The 25,174-nt window shown below is 36.0% G+C and overlaps 1 protein-coding gene and 1 long non-coding RNA gene across 4 annotated transcripts in view; one reads left to right on the forward strand and one right to left on the reverse strand.

Moving 5' to 3' along the window:
• The first annotated feature begins 37 nt into the window (after positions 1-37).
• LOC135690088 (RCC1-like G exchanging factor-like protein) overlaps positions 38-25,174 on the forward strand; it is a 36,859-nt gene continuing 11,722 nt past the window's right edge. Inside the window, exons 1-13 of one of the 3 annotated variants that reach the window (XM_065207551.2) lie at positions 38-160; positions 2,586-2,746; positions 3,388-3,508; positions 5,039-5,119; positions 5,518-5,630; positions 6,738-6,822; positions 9,956-10,066; positions 10,519-10,589; positions 13,799-13,889; positions 16,323-16,472; positions 18,396-18,481; positions 19,131-19,231; positions 20,938-23,467. In XM_065207551.2, coding sequence (XP_065063623.2) covers positions 127-160; positions 2,586-2,746; positions 3,388-3,508; positions 5,039-5,119; positions 5,518-5,630; positions 6,738-6,822; positions 9,956-10,066; positions 10,519-10,589; positions 13,799-13,889; positions 16,323-16,472; positions 18,396-18,481; positions 19,131-19,208 — 1,182 coding nt within the window. In that variant the 5' untranslated portion in view covers positions 38-126 and the 3' untranslated portion in view covers positions 19,209-19,231; positions 20,938-23,467. Of the gene's footprint in view, positions 161-2,585; positions 2,747-3,387; positions 3,509-5,038; positions 5,120-5,517; positions 5,631-6,737; positions 6,823-9,955; positions 10,067-10,518; positions 10,590-13,798; positions 13,890-16,322; positions 16,473-18,395; positions 18,482-19,130; positions 19,232-20,937; positions 23,468-25,174 lie in introns of those variants that run through there. The other 2 variants (XM_089116185.1, XM_065207550.2) reach the window with 2 other exon arrangements.
• LOC135690089 (uncharacterized) lies at positions 9,904-20,941 on the reverse strand. Its single transcript, XR_010516576.2, has 3 exons — positions 19,648-20,941; positions 11,974-12,026; positions 9,904-11,491 (listed from the first exon to the last, which is right to left on the reverse strand). It is a non-coding gene; the product is annotated as an uncharacterized LOC135690089 (long non-coding RNA).

Here is a 25,174-nt window from a genome sequence, read left to right on the forward strand (position 1 = left end):
CTTTTGGATATCCAAAATGAGGCCAGCTAAAGATGTCCCGTTATTTTTTCTGGCCATGTGCGGTAGAGTGAGACCTGAGACCTGAGATTGAAGCCCTGGTTAGTAGTATCTAACTTTCACCGAGGAATGAGTCTTTGTTTTATGGTTCTCCGAGAAAGTAGTAAGAATATTTCTTCTCTATTTGCACTATTGCTATCTGCGATAGGTTTGAATGGTGTTTTTTGGAGCTTTCTCCTAGTCATATACCGTATATCGTCGCACGTTCTTTGCAAGGGACTGATGATCGTCAATTGTTTTCAAGCGTTTATTTATCAATTTTTTAAAATAATTTCGAATGTGAAAGTGCCATACTTTCGTCTTTTAAAAATCTGGATTTGGCTTGCCAATTTCAACTAACTACTCTTATAGAAAGATTTGTTTCCATGTAAGCTCACCAACAACCTGTATCTTCTTTCATCAAATACTCGAAGCAGCAACTTATCACAGGACCTTTTAACTTACTAACTATAGGGCAGTTGCGTTGTCCCTCCAGCCCCAGTGACCTTCAATTGTTTCAAAAAAAACCTCTATCCTTATCTATGAATGTATCAATAAGTCTTGGCCTGTCTGCTTTCACTCATACTTTGAATCAATCAAGTCTATCCATCAACATGATACTTGAAAGGCTTCGAAGAACGACATTTTCTTAACCCAGAAAAACTCTTTTCAATATGGCTTAAGATCTGTTTGTTTTTCTGGTGTTGAGTCCTGGAGTAAGTCAAAAGTCTGTATCATTGGTTCGCTTTCATTATAAATGGAAGTCATATCTGCTGGCGAAAAACATTGACAACTACTCCTTGAAATTTCTGGAAACACGGTTTTTCACTTCCCAGTTACCGAAATCGGAGTTTCATTTTTGGTAATATTTATTTTGATATCTGTGAAGTGCTGAAATATATTTGTGTATAGGGGGGCCTCTCTCCTCGATTAGGTTTGCTACCAGGGGCAGATCAAGAGCAAATTTGAAGGAGGGGCAGTTGGTAGTGGGGGCACTGAAAATTTTTTGACAAGTGTACACTGTATACAACAATTTCAGATCCTAACTGACAGAAGGCTCTCTTACAGAGTCCAGAAAAGTTGTTAACTTTCCTCCAGACAAAAATATCCCAGAAGGCAAACCTTCCTCACAAAACAATAGAAAGTTGGCGTGGTTTGTGTGTGTCATATGAGCTTCTATTGTTTTTTGTGGACCCTCCTCCGGTCAGTGGTTGTGTGATCGTAATGTTTTCCTTACTCTTGCTCTCTATCCACTTTGTAAGGGAATTATCACAATATTTGTTGTATACTTTGTGGTATTCCTTGAAGTCAATTAACTGACAAGTCTCAGAAACTTTTTCACCTGATTCTCATTCTTCAAAAGAGGCGCACAGTTTCCAAAAAGGGGTGCCAGACTTGCTTTAACTCAGTGAGGGAGGGGCAACTGCCCCTAGTTGCCCGCCCTTAAATCTGCCACTGCTTGCTACTGAGAGAGTTCCTCCTTTAAACTATTCCCCATACATGCATATCCCACAGATAATTTGTGTTCCACATCTTAATGTTATAATGATCGTTTGTTATTTTAAATTGCTGTCTTTCTATTTAGTATTTTGTGGAAATGTATGTTGTGGAATTTAAAATATAATGAACCTGAACCTGAACTCTTTTCAACAGAGTTTAATCCATTATCTCTGATGAAAAGGATTTCGGTAAGGATTTTGTATTGGTTCAATGGGAATGATGAATGCATCATCAACAGAAACAGGAAGCAAAGAAACCAACAGGTCGACACAGACAAGGCAAAGCCTGAAAATGACACAACTAGGGCAAAAATATCAATCTGATGCATACTAGAATATCCCTTCACAGTGAATTTTTCTAAAGATAGAATTTTAGAAATTGCCTGGCTACATTCATGAGAGGTTGCAATTGCAAATGACTACCCACGAACAACAAAGAAATGTTTAATTGCTGCAAAAAAAGATATTAAAGTTGGTAGAATAATACTTTGGCTCAATCAACATAGCCTTGACTAGGACAAATAATTACTCATTGAAACTGACAGCATAACAAAACAGAAAGGATAAAGAATCCATTCCTGCACTACTGGACCCAAATCAAGGATATCAGCTTTTCATTGTTCCAGATCTTTTTATTATTATTTTTGCCTAAAATTAACAGCTGCCCAAATGCTACAAAATAAAGCAATCATTCTTCTAATTTTTTTTCTGATTTTACAAGATCACACCATCAAAATCATCCAAATCTTTTCAATTTCAATGTCAGATGACAACTAGTGTATCCCTCAAAATGGCACGGCCAAATACCACATTGACCTCGACAGGAAAGTTTATCTTCTATGGGCTTTCATGATAAAGTGTAGGGTCGACTCAGAGGTTAGTGTTGCAGAGTACAAATTCAAGCGTTAAGGGATGTAGTTGTGTTACATTGAGTGGTAGGATCAAGAAACTGCTTGATAAACATAGCTTCTTAGTGTTTCAATACTAGAAAGAAACAAATGCAAAATACAAAACCATCATTGTGTCTAATCTTTTCTTTTTCTCGTCCAGGGAAGGCTTTTGTGATTTTGTCAAGAAGAAACATAGTGCTATGTAGCAGAGGAATATCCTCTACTGTTTTTGGCTGGGGTTCAAATGATGCTGGAGAACTTGGCAGAGATAAAAATTTAGATGCCCATTTAAAGCCTGCCAGCTTTGATTTGGATGAAGAAGTATAAATTACTTATTTCAACTGGAATTGTTCTATTATAGTTGGAAGCCCAGAAGAATAGGCCATGGAATGGGCCTAGCCTTAAAACCGATGGCAAACATTTGTACTTTTTGTATTATTGCGGCCAAGTTTTATGTGCATAAAACATAACCAAAAATATCAGATACAAAAAATGTGGTTATGAGATCATTAGTTCAACTGGTTAATTTTTATTTTGTCACCCCCAAGGTAGACAAACTAGCCTGAGGAACTTTTAGCTCTCTAGAAGTTCTAATGTTTAAAAACACAGGTCTGTTTTTGCATGTGGATTCAGAAATCTATTCTTCAAACTGAATTTCTTGCAGATTCTGATGTATGCAAGATCTTTTGTTTTGAAGTCTACCTGCTTGCTTAGAGTACACATTTTATGTCCAGTCACACTGGTATCACTTCATTCAACACCTGCCAGTTGGTAAACAATCTACAGTTACTGGATACTTTGGCATCTGTTTCAATTCCCTTCACAAAATTTTGCTCTTGAATTAAGAAAAGATTTAAATACTTGATTTTGACTGGAAACACAACTTATAATTGTTTACATATTTTTATGTTTTATAAACTGGTACATATATTTTTGGTGGATAGGAATATTATTTGTTTTAGGTAGACCTGGTAGGATGTGGCTATGGAACAACATTTCTATCTAACAGATCAAATTTTTCAGTCTATGCATTTGGTCTAAATTCAGTTGGTCAGCTTGGTAACCAGGAAAGGTCAAATCAAGGTATGTACTTTAATCAGCCTCTCATTGGCAAATTGACAAAACCTCTTTTAGAAAAAGTTATATATCAATTGAAAAGAGTAAATTCAACATTTGATAAACCTGCATCTTATTTGTGCAAGTTGCAGATTATGATGTGAGCTGGGAGCAGCAACTAAGAACAATGCTGTTCTACCTACCAAAATTTTGTTGAAATTGCACCAAGAACTGTAAATAAAATTATTTAACTTTATTTTCAAGATAATCTTAATAATCCAAACTTAAGAGTCTTGAAGTACTAATTTTTTCAATCAGTTGGAAATTTGTGAAGGTCCTGTGCTGAAAATATGCCAAAACATAAAACTTTCCAGTCTATTGACTTTTTTCAAGGTCAAGGATCCTTTTTCATGTTCCAATGCATTTTGCTCACCTATTGCACCATCATCTTCAAACAAGTGCTCTGTAATTGTGCAAACTCGATTATTTTTGCTAGAATCTCCTTACATTGAAAAGGCTTCTACTTTTCAAGTAGATCACTCTTTGATAAAAGCCAATTAAGTCTACAGTTGCTATTATGCTACCTCTCGTGACTCCTTTTTATAATGAATGACAATTATGGCATCATTAAGAACCCATTATGGCATCATAAACACTATTGTACGTTGTATTTCAAATCATCAGCTACGATAGGGGGAAAGTAAAGAAAAAGAAAAACATTGAGCTGTGTGCTGCAAGGGTCAGTTTTGGGTCCTTTGCTCTTTCTCGTCTCTCCACAAGCCGATCAAGACATAAAAATCACAATGTTTGCAACTTTTTTGGACAAAACTGTAGCTGATATAGAAAATGTTATAGATAGCAGTGGTAATTAACCACTTCTTTAGAGTCTTGAACCGGGTAAAACTGAGTTTATCATGCTGGGCCTTCGACAAAGTAAAGCAAGATTACCGATAAAATGAAAATGACTATTGATTGTAAGGAAATTAATAATGTTGTTAGCTATGAATGCCTTGGATTCTGTCTGTATTTGTCACTCTCTATTTACCACCACAATCTAAAGATTTGTGTAGATAAGTGATCTATAGCAGCTGTATTACAAATAATGTAACAAAATTTTATACCTCTTGAAAATTACCTTAGAGCTGAATTTTAGGCCCAAAGGCCATTTTTTAATATGTCTTTGACTCTATATGGACATCAAATAAAATATTTTTCCTCTTGGCAAAGCCTCCTGTTTTTCCAATATGCAACATTGAATTGTTCTTGATTAATCCCTAGACTTTTAACACATTATCAGTAATTTAAGGGAGTTGCCTGACTTCGTGGCATCTAGAAAAATTCAGGAAGCATTCTAATGTCTTGCAGTGAACATGGCGCTGCAAATTAATGCTGTCCTGCCGTACGCACCAAAACATATAAAGCTCTCCTTACGACATCACACACTAAACAACAGACATAATGTCTTCTTGTGAAGTTTGAAGTTTTTTTGTACAATTTGAGTATCTATAATTAGTAGAACTACTAAACTTATTAATTCTTTTGTCTAAAAAATTTAAGCGATAAGGAAAGATTGTGATGGAACAGTCAAAGGGATTTCTGCTGGTAGAGCTCACAGCTTGGTTTTAACAGATAAAGGAGGTATGTAAACTTGAATTGCTTTATTGCTCAGTTCCGAGCTACCAAGTTAACCAGCTGGGATCACATCTTCATTTCTTCACAGGGGAACAACTGCATAGAAGTCAACTGAGCCATTCTATGTTTGTATTGGGTATCTTTGCCGGGCTCTCGTGTAAACACGCAATGACAGAATATAAAGTAGTTATTGTTCAACGGAATCTTGGTCTCTCAAAATCCGTCTCTCTTTCTTACGATATTTTGCAGACTCATCTAGCTCTGAACGCTTTTTGAATGAAAAGCTGATTAACAGTAGACTTTTATTGTTCTGATATTGTCCCGCTTCCATGCTGTCTGGCCTGTAGAATTCCTTTGAAAATAGTTAGTAGCTATTAATAGGAATGTCTTTACTTCTTTTTTAGTTTTTGCATCTGGATCAAATGTTCAAGGGCAATGTGGTCTATTGCGTGATATAAGATTTACAGAGTCTTTAGAAAAAGTTCTCTTGCCTTTTGATGCAGGTAACATAATACAGGTACGTAAAAACAATTCTTGTTTTTAGCATAAGTACCTTTTTTCAAATAAACGTCTACCCTCAAGTTAATATCGCTTTTTAAAGAATGCCTCTCCTTTCCACACAAAGACAGATATAAACACCTCCCTCTAAAAAATGTTTTCCTCCAGTAAATTCCGTATGCAATACTTTATATAGGAAAATATACTTAATATTCAAAAAGGACCTAATCATTTTATATTTTATAAGTCAAATTGTTTATAAGTGAAAAATTATATAAGTCAATTTATGAGATAAAGCCTTTTCATTTTTTTAAGTCAAGATGCTGCATTTATTTATCTATTTTATGCATCTCTTCTTGAGGATAAATTTTCATTTGATTATTGCATTCTATTTCTTTCATTTGAAATCACTAAAGTACACAGGGCCGGTCGCATGGGGGGTGTGGGGGGTTACACCCATAGTAAAGTACACAAACTATATGCCCTACTTCTCCTTTGCATTTCCCTGCAACATTAAATATTTTGCGATTACTTTAGAACCTAACAAAGTTCTAAAGACATGGATATCAATCGTGTTGATTTTCTGTTTCGTCTAATCACCTCTTACCTGATTTCTATCATTTTTGTCTCTTAATGCTGCTAGATTCAAGCAGTGGCCTCGAACCTGTATGTGTCTGGATAGGTAGCACTGTTATCCATTTTACCACTGGAGTCACAATTAGAATAGATTATAGCCTGTACATTTATTCAACTAAATGATTTACCCAATATTCTTATATGTGAAGCCAACTATGTTCTCTGTATATTTTTTCACAAGTAGCAACTCAAGTTTAATTTTCCATTATCGGCAAACAAATTTTCCTCTTTTAAATGTTCCCCTGTAATAAAAGGGGTATCAGATTCTTCAAAATATAATTAACACCTAGGGCGTTAATCGGAAAGAATTGTGATATATGTAAAATGCACTTAGATTTTACTGAGAGATATTCCGAAAATTCTAAATTTTATTTTTAATCAAAACAGAAAGATAATTAGATTGTCTTAGGGTACATTTCTCAACCTGTACTTCCTGACTGGTATTCATTCCTTTATCAGCAGTCATAACGTTGATTATAATTTTTCGCAGATTAGTTCTGGCTTGGATAACAGTCTCGTCTTAACTACTGATGGTAAAATATATTCCACTGGACTTGGAGCTGACGGACAGACAGGTGATTTTCCCTCTTTCTGTTCCTTTAAAAATCTAGCAAATAAGAAACACCGCAGTGCTTCGAGAATGAACCACAAAAAATACACGTTTATCAGTGAAGGCTAATATTTCAGCCTTTTTCTCATCCCAATGGTTTATTGGTTGATTTCTTAAACATTCTTTGTCATGGCCGGATTTAAATGAGTTCTGCTGCATTAAGACCATTTTTGAAATAGGCCCAGATGAAAACAAGGGGGAATTTTCCTGAAACCGAAAAGGTCCAACAAGAAGTAATTCTTTGTCCTGTAGCTTCAGATTCGACATCTAATTGCTTAGAATCTCAAATGAAAAGGTTTTTTTGGAATTGTCGAAATTCGAAATACCACCATGATCTATATGGGGTTAGTTATGAGGGGGAAACTAGAGCAGCTTGCTCTGTGTTTATAAGTGATCGAATATAAGCATCATTAAGACATTGACTATATTTCAGATTATAGTCCTTGAGCCCACCATAGACGATTTCACCCTTTTCTTTACAGAATGTTTGACCCTATTTTATTGTTTGTATGTGTACTTGGGTGAGAAAAATGCTGGTCAGCTCAACCAAACCCGGGGGTCTGTGTACCATAGCCTCCCAAATATTACCCCAGAGAAATTTTTTATCTCAAAAGTTTCAGGTCTGAAAATTTACCAGGGTGTAAGGGAAACACCAATGTTAGAGAAAGTAACAAAACATACCAAAAATTTAGTTGGTAACACGAAGTCAGCTCCCTTGATAACCCCCCTCTCCAAAAAAAGAAAATTCTCTCCATAAGGTACATTAGTAAAATCATTTTGGCAGGGGTTGGCATGATAGTAGGCAACAAAAGTGTCATAACTTACCAGAAACTATGGTGGTTTCATTCAGGTCACACACATTTGCTACAGAGGTCTGTTACAAAGGGATTTAACATAAAATAAACACATATTTAAGACATCATTATTCTAGTTAGTGTTACTCTTCATCGTTGTCACTTTCATTTTCACTGTTCGTCACTCGCGCTTTATTCATTCTCAGAATCACAAATTCTGGTCAAATTCTTAGTTATTCTCCACAATTTCAATACTTCTTGGAGCAGCATCGCCTAGATACCACTGTATATGAAAGGTGCTATCACCCAGAATCCATTCACAATCAATTTCTCGTCTTTCTAGCAACTCTTGTTCAATGGAAATCAACCATCGTCTAGCAATGAAAACAGTTCTTTTGCCCTTATCCACCAACACAGATCGACAAAACGACATTTTTTTACTTCTGTTTTGTCTGCATCACCCCGTCTTGGCTTGTACTCATCCAAGAAAATTTGCAGGCGTGCCTCATTGGCGCTATTCAGTGTGGATTGTCCATACATGGCACAAACAGAATTTTTCAATGGATTGACAATACTATCTGTTATCCTGTTTGCAGAACTCATTTTGCAGAATGTTTCCTGGGCATCTTTTCTTTTTTCTAAAAGCCTTAAAGATCTTATTTTTCCTTTCCTGTGAAAAGCATCTGTGTAATTACACCCAGTGATTGCAGGATATGCGAGTACTGCCATGGAAAAAGAACGCCCCAGACTGGCATAAAGCTGATCATCACTAACGTATCTCAAGTTGTTGTTTTGACTGCTGTCCCAGCTCTAACAAAATGTGCACCGACTCATTCATCTCTGACGTAGTTCCGATTGCTATTACCAAGCAGTCTGTGTCTACCGTGCGCACAACAACATTTGCTGGTCAGCGTATCGCGCCAATATGAGTTAACATTCTCTCATCATCTTCTTTTTTTTGAAGGTGTTCAATCTGTTTTTGCTCTACTTTTCCTTCAATAACAGCGTATCAATAGCAATTATCATCACAGTTGGCATAGAGTACCTTTTTGCAAATATCGCAGTAAACCTTTGATTTTTCCATAATGATGTCAGAAATTGATTCAGTGCCTCCTTGAAACTTGGATTTTTCAATAAAACTCTCCAAATGCTTTGACGTTTTTGTGAAGGACCATTGATCTGAAAATGTGTTCTGTTCTCATTTCTTGTGTTTCTCTCTCGATATCTTTGATTGAAGGCTGCACCCATTTGTCAGACACAAAGAGTACAGACGATGCAGTGGTGTCAAGAAATCTTTTGAGAATGTATTCAGCCACTCTTCCAAAATAAATTGGTAAATTTGAATACATAAAGAGGTGAAACATTGCATCGATAATTAAACGTCTACTTCTACAGGAGGAATTGTCACAGCGCGTGATTCGAGGTAGTATAAAAATTCAGATTTTGGTGTTTTCATCATTGTACCATCTTCATGACACTGTGACAATGGTACCGGTGTTAGTGGGTAGGCCAACACAACACCAATGTCAACCTTTTTCTGAAGTGAAAGATACAGAATACTCCCATACAAACCTCGAACAAGAGTTACTGCTGTTGCCTTCTGGCCAACTTTAACACATCACTTTATACTTTCGGTTGTAAATAGCTTAAGCTATGATATTCTCTTTTCAAATCTTTCTGGCTGTGCAAGGCATTCTTTCAACAAACCTTTTGAGAGCTGCCTCTCCATTCTCTTTGACCGACAACAGACAATTTTAGGTGCATTCCTTTGCAGCTTTTCCAGTGCTGGTGGAAATGAGATGGATCAAGGTCTAGGTCAAAATGGTTCATTGTGTCTTTGATCATGTCTTTCAATAACCCCAAATGCATATCGTCTATTTTGATTCTATGTTGTTTCAAGTCAAGGGTTACGTCTTTCTTACCATTCGTGCCAAGAGAATACAAAATCTTTGATATCACTGATGTCCTCAAGAAATGAGACTAAGCCCAACGTTGCCATGCCGAAATCGAATTTGTCATTGGTGCAGTACCTTTTCTCTAACATGCTGCATCAGCATTGCTCGTTTGCTCCAAGGTTTTTTCAATTCGGTTTCTTGAAAAAGAGTTCCCATTTGATGCCAAAAATTCCTTTTATGAAGTCCCGATAAACTTCTGGATGGGTTTCTGGAATTCTTAACAGACTATCTGGATAGTGCATAGTTTGGATGATTCATTGCAGTGAGAAGTGACTTTTGGAGTGAAAAATTTTCTAACCAACACTGGGAAATCTTCTTTATGTTTTACATTAATGCTATTTTTTCTCAGGCCTTGGTCACCATGAGTGTCAATACGGTTTTACACAAGTTGCGGGGCATATTAATAACGAATGGATATCACAAGTTTCAACAACAACTGATGCTTGTCTAGCTCTTACTGGTGAGTTTCCACAAACCATGTAAAACGGTTGTACCCCGAAACCAAAATTTTTCAGTTACCACACCTAGATCAAGCTCTTTTTAACTGTTTCCAGAAAAGTTTTAAAATTTTGGCAGGAAAAGAATGGACAGAACGTACAAGTACTCGATGTTTTTGAATTCTCCTTCTCGTCGAATATTGTCGTTCTTCTCTTTAACAGTTAGGTAGACTTTTACAAAAGACAGTAAATTAGAAAATATCAGGCCGTGAATACATAAAGTAGAGCATGTTTATTCATAAGTTTTAGACAGTCTTATTATCGAATCATTGTTTGTAGAAAGGTTTCTTTCTCCATGCACCACGCTCCAGAGTTGTATTAAACTTGTGCATTCTATGACGTTCCCCATCAACTTTCGCTTCTCAATCTTACTTCGTTTGTCATGGTCTCTTAATGAAATTTTACTACCTTTCAGGTAATGGGAGCGTCTATGGATGGGGAAACAACGAGCTAGGACAGATTTCAAAGAAAATCGGTGACAAACAGGTTTGTGCTCAGTTGTCTTGGCGTCATTTAGGCGTAGACAGTGCTAAAGTAGGCAAGCATCTGGTGAACTGGTAGTTGGTATGAAGTACGTCGCCATAACATAGGTTTAGAATAGTGAAGTAAGCTTGGAACCGTGGCTTCTAAAGGCAAGTCCTTATCATTATATACAAAGTTTGGTGTACTCAAGTACATCACAACAGGTAACGATGAATCTTATTCTAGAAGTATTTTTGAATCTGTTGCTTTGTTAACCAAGCGATTTTATCTCGGACCGGCAGGGACCAGGGTCCCACATATGAAAAGAACGACCTATCTGAACATCCGTCCAATGTGAGTGGATGGATTTCGGATTTCGCAAAAGCTCGGGTATATTAGCATCTTTTCCCTCGGCAAACATATAGCTGCGTGGTTATTCATTTCTGTTTAGCACAAAATTATAGGTACATGCTGGTTTATAGAGCACTCCGCTTCCTAAATGCCCATGTGATATGTGGATGAGACCATATTGAACTGTCAGTTTGTAATCGCCTTGATAAGAAAATCAAAAGTAGACTGTAGACAAATGCGACTTAGTCCTGCGGAAAATTATTAACTGCTTCTTTTAGTTCGCCTGTGTTCCGGTGATTTTGCATTTTCATAGAGAGCACCTCCATAAGCCAGTGAAGCGAACATTGTCGCTGCCTTTGCAGTGAATTTCGGAAAAGATCTCTCTGATTTTCGTTTGAGTTAAAACGCCGTCAACGTCGTTTGTCGTCAGTATGCTGGCATTTTAGCGCGCGCAATGAGATGATGATGCTTGGGCATAACAAGATGAACTCTTCTTAGATGACGACAGGTGCATCAGCTCCTCTAGCATTTCTACCGCTCTTGTACTACTTGCATCTATTTTTCATGATTCTTCGCTGCCAAAGGAAAAATGCCAGAGATTAATATCACACAATGTAAGAATGTGGAAGACATAAACTTTGACAAATTTTAGGAACTATAAAGTGCAAAAGGAGACATTATCTCAATCTATATTCAGTTTTGAAACGGAGAATCGCTTCTGATATTTTGAACAGAAGAATAAAAAGTGTTTTGATATACAAATAAAAGTTTGTTGAAAGCGTTACAACTGTTTGAAGGCCTTGAATAAAGATTCTATTAAAAGGATTTTCGTCTGGGTTTGTTATTATACTTTTTACCATCCTTACTTTTCAGAGTCTAATAAATCGCATCTTGCTGCTCAGAATGGCTATGTTTTCTACGCCACTAGAATGCCATATGCTACACCGCCTTTTTAGGCCAAACTTCGCATCCATTCAAATTTCCGTTCAAATTATTTATGTTATGTGAGATCTTTTTTGCATCTCTAAGTGGGACTAAGGAAAAAAATCGCTGTTACCTCTCTGCTTAAGTGTATTTTGATCTCATAGCATCACCTGCGAATGCTTTTTGCTAGAAAATAACAATATTTGAATAAAATAACAGTTTTAAACTATTGTATATGTAGCGACATATAAAGACTAGCTGTCTATTTTGCTAGCATTTTATCAACAATGATAGCAGTTTCTTGCAATTTCCATAACCCAGATTTAAATAGGGATTGCCTTATCCAATGATTTCCTCTGGGAAAATCTTAGATTATTCCCTCGTATTTATTCTAAAGCTTAAGGTTTATTTGCTTGAATAGCAATTTGGTTTGTTTTGAGAACTATTTCGAATCCTCACGGTCCATCCAGCCTGTATTTACCTGTTGACCAATCAAAACCTTTGTATTTGCAACTGGTTTACTGTCAAGAGCCAATTGAAAGTTTGGCTGCTTTCAGCGCAAGTCATTGACAGAAAGAGTGCAGGACATGATCTTTGTGTGTCGTGGGAAATTTCCATGCCGTGATTTTAGATTCACTGTGCAGTATATATGAAGCCTGTTAATTTTTGTATAAATGTATTAAAGCCCATTAAAAAAGTATGTTGCCAATACTTTGTTTGTGAATGATCTCAGGAACCTTTTAGAAGTCGGAATATCTCCACCAAACTCCTACATAGCTTATTGTTTTGCGATTTTTTCCCCAATAATAATTCCCAAAGTTAATAATTATCAACAGAGTCTGATTCCGATCAATAAGTCTAAAAAGCACCTGAAATTATATGCGCGAGAAAAATTTCTTAAAAAATTGCCCGACATTTTCCCGGATTTCTATCACTTTTCGATTTCGTCATCTAAAGAAGAGATCTTTTTCAACGCTACAAGTCGAGTTGTTGTTGATGCTCGAATGCAGATGTTTTCAATCTGATGACGAACTACTGTCTTACGCGCTGCCTGGCGTTTGCTCTGAAGACAATTTTTACATAGGAACTGTAGGCTGCAGTTTGTATTTGAACACACGTTTGATAGTTAAAATCTGGAGGCCAAGATTTGTGGGTTAGACACTATCCGTGTACGTCTTGAGCCCGCATTCGGTGGAAATTGCCTTCTTATCACAGTCATTTATGGTCCAGATACGAATGAATGAATGAATGAATGAATGAATGAATGAATGTATGTATGAATGAATGAATGAATGAATGAATGAATGAATGAATGAATGAATGAATGAATGAATGAATGAATGTATGAATGAATGAATGAATGAATGAATGATTGAATGAATGAATGAATGAATGAATGAATGATTGAATGAATGAATGAAAGAATGAATGAATGAATAAATAAATGAATGAATTAAGTGAATGAATGAATGAATGAATGAATGAATGAATGAATGAATGAATGAATGAATGAATGAATGAATGAATGAATGAATGATTGAATGAATGAATGAAAGAATGAATGAATAAATAAATGAATGAATTAAGTGAATGAATGAATGAATGAATGAATGAATGAATGAATGAATGAATGAATGAATGAATGAATGAATGAATGAATGAATGAATGAATGAATGAATGAATGTTAGTAACATAACCATTTCATAGTAATTTTAAACCTAAAATTCCAACCCTATTTACAAATTAGTTACGATGACATGATTCGTGTACTAAAAACAACTCTGTCCTTAACATGGTATGGTCTGGATGATAGTTCTCTTAACTGGAATTTATGAACTTAGGGTTTTTGGTCTCAAAATGCCTCTTTCACCGTTCTGTAAATTTCGAAATCGGCAATTGGTAAGTTCAATGTTAACAATTCATTTGAAATCTATTTGCTATCTGTTCTCTGTTTTAGATTGCTGTCCCAACACAGGTGCTAAATTCCAGCGTATTGCCAAATATTTGTCAAGTCTTCTCGGGTGGCTCGTTCTCAGCAATTCTATCAGGTAATTTGCATTGATGCATTGTATCGTTACTGCGTTGTGGCAAGCCCATCTTGGCTTTTATGATACGTACAGAACAAGCCCTACCAGATCTTCCTCCGAAGACAATCAACTTTCCCTTGGTATGCCGGGCTTTTATCACATGTACTCTGAAGAAGCTCCGTTTGATTCAATCTTATTTGTATATTATCATTTTAAGCGATTATTCGCCAAAGCATTTTTTGTATTTCATCGATTCGAGTCGTTTATTCTCACAGATTCAATTCATTTCACTTCATAGCAAGATTCTTACAGTCCGGTGGACGTCTTGTGGCAGTGTTCCTCTCTTTTTGAAAATTATACTGTTTTAGTTGCTTAACATTTCGCGATTAGCGCTTGTGAGTATGTGGGCTAGGAGATGACGTGGGGAGAGATACCAAGATTTGTTTCTCAAGATTCAAATAGATTCTCAGCATGGAGAGAAAAGAAGGAGGCAAGACTGCATCAGTTCTTAGGCAAAGCATCGTCTGTGGTGACAATTGCAGCAACTCTATTGTACGGATGCAATTAAATAATTTAAGTTTCGATCCAGTGAAATTCATCAAGAGCCTGCGATAGGATATCTGACACTATAGGGTGGCTCTTTATGTGAAGAGCTTAAAGAAAATTTTTTCTTCTGGCTCTCATTCATTACAGAAGAATCAATGGCAAGCAAACTGAAGTTTCCTATTATTTTGGATCAGATAAGAATATAATTACTTATTCAGTGTTTCCTGTTCTGAATTTTAACCACTTTTACAGCATGTTGGTTGCATTAGAGACACGTTTTCTCTAGCTGTGAAGGAATACCCACTGCGGCAAAAATGCGTCAAGATTCTAAATGAAATATATGTTTCCGTGCTATTTCAAAATCTTCAGTGGCAGAGGCGCTTATTTAGAAATGTAGTTGTGGAAGAAACGGGATTAGTTATCTCTTTATCGTATTCAAATGAAATGGTCATATTTTCTGTTTTGACAGTCTGCTTGATAAGTAGCTACGTGTGTATTTCAAAAGACTACCCTTCCCATGTTTGTTAATACTTAATTCTAGCCCTGTTCCTTGAGTTTTATGACATACTGTTCTTGCCTGTCTTGTGTATTATCATCCCCCTTTGCTTCATCTGCTAATGGATCATGTAGCCGCTTCCTAAAGCTTAACCTTGCCTGCCTTGTGTTATCGATTCTCTGCCAATGAGTTGGTAATGTTCTTCTTGGCATCGTCATGTTTCTTGAAATTACCGAGTCTTCAACAAATTGACGAGCAACATTGAAAGTAAGATTCTCAAAGCAGACCTTTTCGAAGAATTTGAAAAAAAGTCTTTTTGATTCATCTTGTTCTTGCTTAAAGTGTCAAACAAATATACCTGCTTTCAAATCTGTTTTAAAAACTAACTGTATTTGGCAGCTATTTCTACAATGTTTGATTATCTGTTGCGTGAGAGCCAGGTGTTACTTCATCGCTGTTTTTTATTGTGTAGACCAAACAGGAAACTTTCAATTGCTCGAATTATCGATGATTGTTATAATTCCTTCAGATAAACCGATTTAAGATGCTTTAACTGCTAAACCAGCAATCGGCAATTTTTCTCTTTAAATCTTCCACAGTCGCGTTTGATAACATGGAGTCGGATGATTCTCTGCAACCTAAGCAGCTATTTGCCGACTTTTTATAATTTAAACAAATAGATCTAGTTTTGATGAAACAGATCGATGATTTTAAAATATTAATCAGGAAAATTGAACATTGTGCGATATATTGGTCGCATGCTTAGCTGGCATGTCCAGGCCTTGCTAAGATTTAGCGAGTTGGATAAGATTTTGATCGAGATCAAGTTTAACTCAAATTATATCGGTATATGCAGCAATCCAGGCAAAAACAAATGCGCATTCCATTGGTATAGATTTTCTTCCGGTATCGCTCAGCGAAAATGCCAACACTCAAAAAGTATTCTAAGCACATCAAATTCCAGGAATGCTGGATAATTAATGACTTTATCCAGTTGCATCCAGCATGTGATGTTTGTTGTGGTTTTCTTTGCACAAGGGTTGTGGCTTTCAGTCTTTCTAGATTCAAGTCAAACCTATTAACTCAAAGCTTCTTTCTCTCTTGGAATGGAAAACGGCTTTATCTATCTCTTTGCCTTGTGAGCATAACTGACAGCTTTAATCACAGTATCGGACGTTACCTTTCTGTTCAGTCAAGAAAATAGAGAAAAACCAATCGCTGAAAACACGATCTTTCAAAGGAAATATGTTTAATGCCTTACTGACATCACACTACCAAGAATGAAGTTTCGAAAAGAAGTAGCTGAAATTGTCATTACTACGACTGCTGAGATGCTGGTCTGGTGACAGTAATATTTGCTTTGATGCGAGCTCTTGCTGTTTTTTTTTTGACTCAAGCTGTTTTTTTTGCAGATGGTGATGTTTACGTCAAGGGTTATGGTGCACTTGGCCTTGGACCTGAAAATGTTGATGTTGACGATTTCAGCAAAGTGGAATTGGACAAATCATTCGGAAAAATTGTCAAAATATCTGGAAGTGCAGATTACATCGCTGCTCTTACTGGTAGGTCAAATATGTTACTTTGAACTTTGCTTTCTAATCATAAGGTGTCGTCATTGGCTGTTTCAACCACTAAAATGGTCATAGGTCATATGCTGTTTCAACCATTAAAATGCTAATGATGATAAAAGAAGTTATCTAGAGTTCCAAACTTGGCAAAAAAGGTTAAGACTTATGCCAAAGACTAGTTGGTCCGAGCAAGGTTTTTGTGCTTTTGTTTGCTCCGTTTCATCTGTTCCAACCTAAGTCGATTTTATCGATTCTCCCAAAATTATTTTTCAGTAACTTAAGCTTTCAGTATCTTCAAACTATACCTTCACGTCAACAATTAAAAGGTCATCTAGACCTCACTGTTAGTTGATTAAAATTTATGTTGTTTAGAAGCGATTCCACTTTTGAAGAACTGATTTCTTGATTTGTAGAAATGATTCCATATTTTGCGAAACCGGTTCTTTGTTTAAAAGAAAGCAATACCGTATTTAACGAAACCTGTTCCTTGTTTTGTAGAAACAATTTCATATTTGCGAAACAGCTTCGATGCCTGCGAAAAGTACTTGGAACACCCAGCAATTTGCGTTGCATTTTATATCTTTCATTCTTTTTCCGAAAAAAATACTACTTCCACGCCCTTCCTCCTAGAACAATGTTGATGATTTAGAGAAAAGGCAAAAGAAAGTGCTTTCTAAAATCCTAACCCGATTCATAGTAATCCAACATTGCTACGTGGGCGAGAGAGAGAGGGAAGGGGGGGGGGTGATTGATTTGTTCCTGGCTTTGCAAAAGCGGCTTCTTGTTGCGCATTGCTTCTTTGTCTTTGTCGTTCTAATCCCTATGCAGTATCAGTTTTTCTTGCGTCCATGGATCATTGGAGAATTAAACACCAAAATGGCTTTTAATCTTTTGTTTGCCACTTTTAAGAACTTGATGTCCTATATCAAGTATTTGTACAATTCAACCGAATTAATAATTTAGATCTGATAAAGAAACTCGCCCAACCCTGCATATCTAAAACCTATTTTAAGTTTTCATTGTATACATATTACTTAAGTTTTCAAACAATTGCATAAAGCATTAGATTCTGTGTTAAAACACAAGCTGTTTTTAAAGCTAACTCTATACAAAGTTGAAAGTAATTTTTTATTGTTGCACATTTAAATGAAATATTGGTTGAAGCTTAAATTACACTGGTTTGAGAGAACAGTTGAAATAAAGTCACATTCAAACGACTATACTGAATTGAGTGCAGTAGTGCGCACTTTGTCGAGCCAAGATCTAAAGACGTGCTAGTAGTGCTAGTAAATTGCATGCTTGTAAATTAAACTGTCAAGTAACCAGATGTCTGTGAGAATATTTTGCAACCCCACTATTGTGAATAGGTTTTGTTTGATTAAAATCATTCGGTACTGATGCCTCAGTAATATCAATACGTATTATCGCGCAATTTTGTTAACTGACTGTATCAAGCTTTCATACCTGGTTTTTAAATATGCATAATATTTACATTTGCTTTGGAAATAACCAGCCAGTGGCAACAAAATTCGAAATTTTTGCTACGAGAATTCATTCCTCGTTGGTAGCCATTGAAAAGTGTTTTGACTGCACTTGTTGTAAAGGGACCTCGCTGTCTTTACAAATCCGTATCAGAGCCTCACTAGTACACGTCTTTTTGTTTAATCTGGACTAGGAGCCAAGTGGCAAGGGTGCCTTCATTTCCGTAACCAACGAGACCTCTTGTGTTTGTAAAACACTTAATCAGAACCTATTTATCTTTTTTGTCAACATTGGATTTCACCATAAAGCTTTGTTGCTTTTTAGAAGATATGATCTCAGGATTCTATTCAATTCTTTAAAGATAATTATTTGATACACGCCGTCTTTTTCTCGTGCAAAGCTGTAACTTATCTTGGTAGTCTTATTTCTATCCAGATACAAGAAAACTGCTGACATGGGGAAGAGGCAACCATGGTCGCCTTGGACATGGAGATACAAATGACCAATATTTTCCTAGAGAAGTAAGTAGCGATAATTTCACAACTTGATCAAACTGGGTACCGATTACGCTTGTCAACAATGTTAAAAACATTTGCGGCCACTGGTTTCAGAATCTCTTTGCCACGTTTAGTTTTGAATTGTTTCACATCTTGTACAGCATGATCCTTTCTTTGATCATGATCACAACATCACTTGTAATGTTTCAACGACTTTTCCTACTCGATTTATTTATCTCTCGCTATCTTAGACCAGAGACTAATTCCAGCTGCATATCTAAAGCAGTTAATTATTTCCAGCTGATTTCAGTTAGCATCATTTACTATGTTTAAGATGATTACACACCCTAAAAGTCTTTATTTATTACGCCTTACCATCTTATTAGATTTTTATCACTTTCTTATTCTTTTGATTCACATGTCTAAGAAAGATATCGTATTTTGCTTCGATTTCTTCAAATCTTGAATTTATCGCTCATTCTTTTATTTATCTGTTGTCATGTTGGAATGACTGCGAGGTGTGTGACGTAGCTATAAAGCATGTTTTCCTGATGGTTTTAACCTTACAAACATGATATTAGTATTAATTGCGTAATAACTCATGCAATAATCATTTGGAAACCGCACTTGTCTGCCACATATGAGATTTATAAATTCACTATTTCATTTCCAGGTGAATCTCCCTGGGCCTGTCATCGATTTTGCTTGCGGTAACGATCATATGGTTTCAATAGTGGCCTTAGATGAGTAAAGAAGAAAAGATAATTTAGAAAAGTATGTTCCCATTTGTTTTTGTTATTCAGAAAGAATTAGCTGTAGTCTTGGATTGCTGAATATTATGGCGTTTGTGTCTTGAGATTGCCAGACCGACACCAGTTGGTACCTATGGCCTAATTAGAACGCTTATTCGGCCATAAAGCTTAAATTTCAAAATCCAACAATGATGTTTCGCTGCAACGTCTTATGGCAGTTTGCATAATTAGAGAAATCCTTCCAATACACATGCTTTGAGAAATCATTATAAAAAGATTTCTTTGCCTCTACGAGAAGGCACAAAAAGCTGTGCCCATGATCACATCTTTCAACTTCCTCCTCATGGTCATCTTGACTGCCTTGTCATGATGCAAAGTATCACACCATGCTAAGTTTTTCTGTCAAAATCATTTTATACGATAGATTTGATGACCTACTTGTTTCTTTCCACGTTTGATGCAATTCTTTGTTTTATTTGAATTCCTGTTTGACTACAAATCGAGACGTTTCGCCCACATCAAAATGCTAAGGAATACCCCAGCAAGGGCAATGCTGTACGCCAAAAACAATGGTCCTAATGCAGATCCTCCAGCATCTGCTGAACACCGCGATAAATATTTTTTAAAGAAGCTGTTGTTGTTATTTGAAGGTTTTAATACCTAAAAATTTGGTCACCGGCAAGTTACAATAGGAAAATTTTTCAATTTGTTTTAGTTTTATTGATTTGAAAATACTATTTATTGGAAGATACGTGAAACTTTTTGCATATCGTAACAAGTATTACTCTCCTATTAAACCGGGGGTGTATCATATCTTTCTAAGAAAGGCCAACCTAGCTTGACCCTTGCATTGTTCTTTAGTGTACCGGTGTTGAAAGGTTTGTCGTTCCCTTATATAAAATATATATTTTCCTTCAAAGAAGGGCCTCGAAGCAACAATTCACAACCCTACATACACTGCACCTCTGGGCTACTCACAACAATCATTCAGAAAATGACACTTCCATTTCATATATCTAAAAAGCTGAGGTCTTTAGGTTAAGGTTTCTATGACTCAGGGAATTCCACTTTGAACCTTTTAGTCTTTAATTTTTGTAATATTAAATTTCTTGTCTCTGGGAATGAATGAAAACTTTGCTGCAAATTCTTTCTTTTCCACAAAATAGCTCTTAAATTTCTGCTGAAAGTCTTTCTGCAAAGCTTTGATAACGCTTCTGCTGGATACCATTCCCCTTTTACATTCCGCTTTTTTCTATTCTCCTTTTGGAATTTTTGCTCAATTTCAAGCTATCCGTGAGATTGGATCTATACTTTATTAATCTTGAGATTTTTCAGCAATGTGGTTGTCACTGTCCCAATTTACATGCAGGTGGCACATCAAATAATTCTTCTGAACGCGGGAAATCACCGTCCATTAATTAAACAGAAATTTTAATATCTATTCAAGCATTTACAAATCGCTATCTACTGGTTTGGTATTGATTGCTCAATATCCTGAATATATAGTGCAAACAGGTGCATGGTGATTGTTTAAACGTGAAGTTCAAAGTTGCAACTTCAAAATTTCCTGTTCTACGCACCAAATTGTTTGATTCACTTTTATATGTATTTACAGGACCTGGGTCACAAGGGGAAGGGGAGGGGGCGGAAGATGGACCACAGCCTTCCCATTTTTTCGCTACATAAAGGATTTATATCTGCTCCAAAATTTCATAAACAATCTTGTAGATTACAAGAATTACTTTGAACCAAAGTCCACAAACAAAACAACGTCAGAAAAATTCTGCAACAACGGCAGCTAGTGGGATGTGGAGGGGTAAGAGAACGCTTTCTTTACGGGTCATGATTTATTTTTTTAAATTTTCATGGCTTTGGAAAAATACTGCTTTGAGCAGAAGTAACATTCCATTCAAGGATAAAGTAATTCATTACAGGAAAAGTAATTCATTAACAGAAATGAGAGAGCCAAGGAGAGACTACTGTGAGTTTGCTTTCGTTCAAAGTCAGATTTATTGGAAGCGATGATTATGGTGGTGGTGTTAGTTACTTTGTTAAAGTAGGTCTTGTGCTCCACTTGTAGAAAGAAAAACTGATTTTGGTGACTCTAAGGAGACGATTTGAAACGAAATATTCACCGAAACATAGCGGCTTGTTGACAACATTGACGCGCCAGTTTAGGCCTTGTTACCGTCAGCTCAATGTTAAAATGACGTCCAAATGTGCTTGTTTTCCGTCACAGTGCTGTTGGTGTTGCTAAGAAGATCTCTCTACGCAATGAGCTTATTTAAATGGGCGAAATGGCCAGCAGAACATTCACACAAGTAATACCAGACTCGAAATAGCTAATTTTGCAGACGAACTTCTAATGCCATGTTTGAAAGCTCAACAGCACAGTTGTTTTGGATAGGCCCAGACTGTTACCATTTTCTGGACAATGCAACAGCTTACAAATCTACCATGTAACCTGCTTGCTTGAAACATTATGTTTTAAGATAAGGCCTTTACGAAAGTTCTATCGTTTGGGTGCGGTTGATAACGTTATCTCAGTTGCAAAAACTTGCAGTAAAAAAGCTCAGTAGAGTGTGTAAATACCCTTAAACGCTTTTTGTTACCTCGATTGAACGATTGAACGGTCCATATCTTGATTTTTAACGCCGATTTCATTAAGTTTTGGCTGTGGCACTGTTCAACAAGATAGAGCATTACAGTTTAAAGCACAGAAAAATAGAGCAACTTCGTTTTAAATTATTTTCAATAAACCTATAAACCTACAAACGCAATTCAGCCAAAAGGTGACTCCCACAAGCCTCCTTTATTTAAGGTCAGATTGTTACGGGTTTATTCTGTAATACTTAAATACGAGTATTCGTGCATTGACAAAAACGATATATTTTCATCCGAAGCGTTTCATTTCAATTTTGGTAACTTTTGCTTAGTCATTTAAGTTACAGTAAGTGCGTAATTTTTTCTTATTGGTTGGCTTGCAAATATGGTGAGAAAGTCAAAAGCAGAATTTGACCCATGAATAAATATTGCTTGTATTCTGGAAAAAAAATTTTTAACCGAAGACGTCGGCATCGGGGTTACTGATTCTGCAATCTCGCTGAAGCCCTGTAATTCAAATGCCTTTTCTGACTCACTATTAACCTGTCATACTTATGCTCAGGTTAAATACTCTTTTATGTCTTCATCTGTTTGCATCTTCATTGCTACATTCATGCAGTAGATAATCTAAAGATCCCCCTCTAGTTTTTTCACGCTTTTTGTCAAATCCTTTTCACTGCAATTAGAGTTAATCTCCAAATATTTCATATTTTCAAATCTCTATTTCTGTAACTACATACAAGCAAACTTTTGCTCTCGATGAAAAACATCGGGGCATTTGCTACTTCTATCCTAGATGATTCAATGTTCTAGCTTTTGGCAAGCTAAAATCCCGTTAAGACACTGGGTATTCAGATCAAGAGGTTATTGGCTCGTGGAGCTCTTGCACCTGCCGTCACTTGAAAAAACGAATTCCTGCGGAGACTTTGTAATTTTATCTCAATAAGTTCAGTTGATTTTCAGATTTTCTTCAAATTGCCTCATCTTGCCCAGCGTTGTCTTTTGTTGACAGTAGGAAGCTTTTTTTCAAGGGAAGAAGATGTACAATTGATAGCCTCTGAATCGTATTATTTTTTGCATTGCGACAGCAGTGACTATTGGTCTCGCATACAAGACTGACATTTTGCCAAGAATATACAAGACAGATATTTTGCTCACGAAATAATGATTTGGTAAAGTACAGACATTCTTAGAGATGTCTTTCTATTTTTTTTCTAACATAATAAAGAATGAAGACGTTTTCGAATTTATCAGGCAGCAAAATTGCTTTGTTACATTCATCCAGTTCTGGGTATACTCCTTTTGCGATAAACTTGCATTTAGTGCAATCATCCCCAAAACAGTCGCTTGGTGATGTTTATTGAAAATAGCCTTTTTATGTCTGGAAGTTTGTGTCTGTACTAAGAGGCAATCATAAAATAGATCTGTTATATTTATTTAAAATAGTAGCTAGACGTTCCGAATCGTTTTTAATGCCTCTAAAATGCGCGGCATCTCAACATATTACCTTGGCCTCGAATATCGGAATTGTCTCATTTTAAATCCACAATAAAAACCCTCGACAGCTGATCATAAGGATTTTCTTTTCAATTATGAATGTTTGCATACAATGTTAGTCTTTTATTCTTAACGCATTAAAATACATTAAATAAGATACATGTGTATTTTTAATTGTTATCTATGCAAATCCGATTTACAAGGCATCTCTATGTCAATGAACATGCTTTTCTCATTATGTTCAGAAAGTAAACAGTTTTTGAAAGGGCCTTTCGATTGACAAGTGTTTTTTCTCATTGGCAATAGTGCTTATCACCGAATAGTGCTTATTCTCACTTGAGGTCGACGCTATCAACTCTTTGTTGAAGGGTGTGTCTGAATAGCACTGTTTATGTAAAAGATTTCTTTTATATTTGTCATAACTTGCACCTTTATCAATCCATGTTTTCTCAGTCTGTCGACAGGTGAGTAAAATGAGATACTACTTGGGACTCTTTGAAACAAAAAGCGTTCTTATCACCGTAAGATAACGTGTTTACATTGGCGAATTCAATGATTAAGTGGAAAACAAAAAATTCACCGATACGAAATGGAGGTTTGGGATGATATTTGTTCATAATACAATTTCTAGGATTTAGCTAGATCAATAATTATTATCAATCTGGTTATTTGTTTTTTCGTTGTGCATTTCTTGGATAGTTTGCCCTTGGAGAATTGGATTAGAAAATGTTTTAAACTGCTTTTATAAACGGAATTTTTAAATGATCATATACATTTTTTTGGTTTGCACTTCATGTTTTTTGCAAGTAATCTTGTAAAGAACTACAAAACAGTAACTTCTATCTTTTAATTATGTTTATCAAACTAAGTCAACTATATTTTAGTTTGTTAGTGAACAGAATAGATACCAATTTTTGATGATGATTAATACTCCACCAATTCTGAGATCCCACGAAAAATCCTTTTTCGATAACGAATATCCCTGAGTGTGCAACGGAGATCTGATGGGGAATCTGTCCATTTTCCCAAGAAGAAAATTCCAAAGTCCAAATGCATAAAGAACTTGGTTGCTAAGAATATGTTGTTCAAAATCACAGTATTGTTTTAGTAAATCACGTTCAGTCGGTTATTCTCGTTTATCGCATCCTCTCCGTGCTTTTAGCTCTGCACTGCATAACTGGATGACAAATCCCGGACAAAAATGGTTGAGACTTTTCAAGGAAAGTTTATCTTTTCTCTTTCATTTAAAAAATAACTTCCCCCTCCACCCCCAATTCAATGTTGAATGCATGATTTTGAAGGAGAAATGATAGAACTACAAATCCAACATTGATTCGGGGTGAAAGGGGGGATTCGAATCTATAGGGGTGACATAGAGTAGAAATTGCAAAAATTGCATTTTGTCTCACCAATTTGTCGGGGAATGTAGATGACAGTTCTAGATTACAAATCTATATGATTTGACAGTTGCTTTTCCAATTCTGACAGTTGCTGGTTGCTGGTTACGTTTAGGATGCTCACCAGGAACTATCCAGCGAAGTTCAGTTAATAGCCGAGACAAAGTAACCATAAATGGATCAAGCAAATTTTAAAATATCAACTAGTGTTAAAAGTTCTAAAAAGGGTCATTAAATGGTATTTTCAACGAGTGAAAAGGGTCCAACGATTGTGAAAACTTCCAACAGGCGCAAAAAGATCTAAAATTTGTAAAACGGACAACCAACTGAAAAGGTAGGACAGATTTGGAAAAGCCCAACAAGTACAGTAAAATACAGTAAAAATGTAATGAATTATTAATGTGGGAAAGGAAGCTGGCTTGATATTGCTTTTGCCGTGATTTTTCTCCTGTTTGTATGGATTAAGT

The sequence above is a fragment of the Rhopilema esculentum genome, chromosome 5 (assembly GCF_057945365.1).
Source record: "Rhopilema esculentum isolate cy_ngs chromosome 5, ASM5794536v1, whole genome shotgun sequence".
Taxonomy (NCBI): domain Eukaryota; kingdom Metazoa; phylum Cnidaria; class Scyphozoa; order Rhizostomeae; family Rhizostomatidae; genus Rhopilema; species Rhopilema esculentum.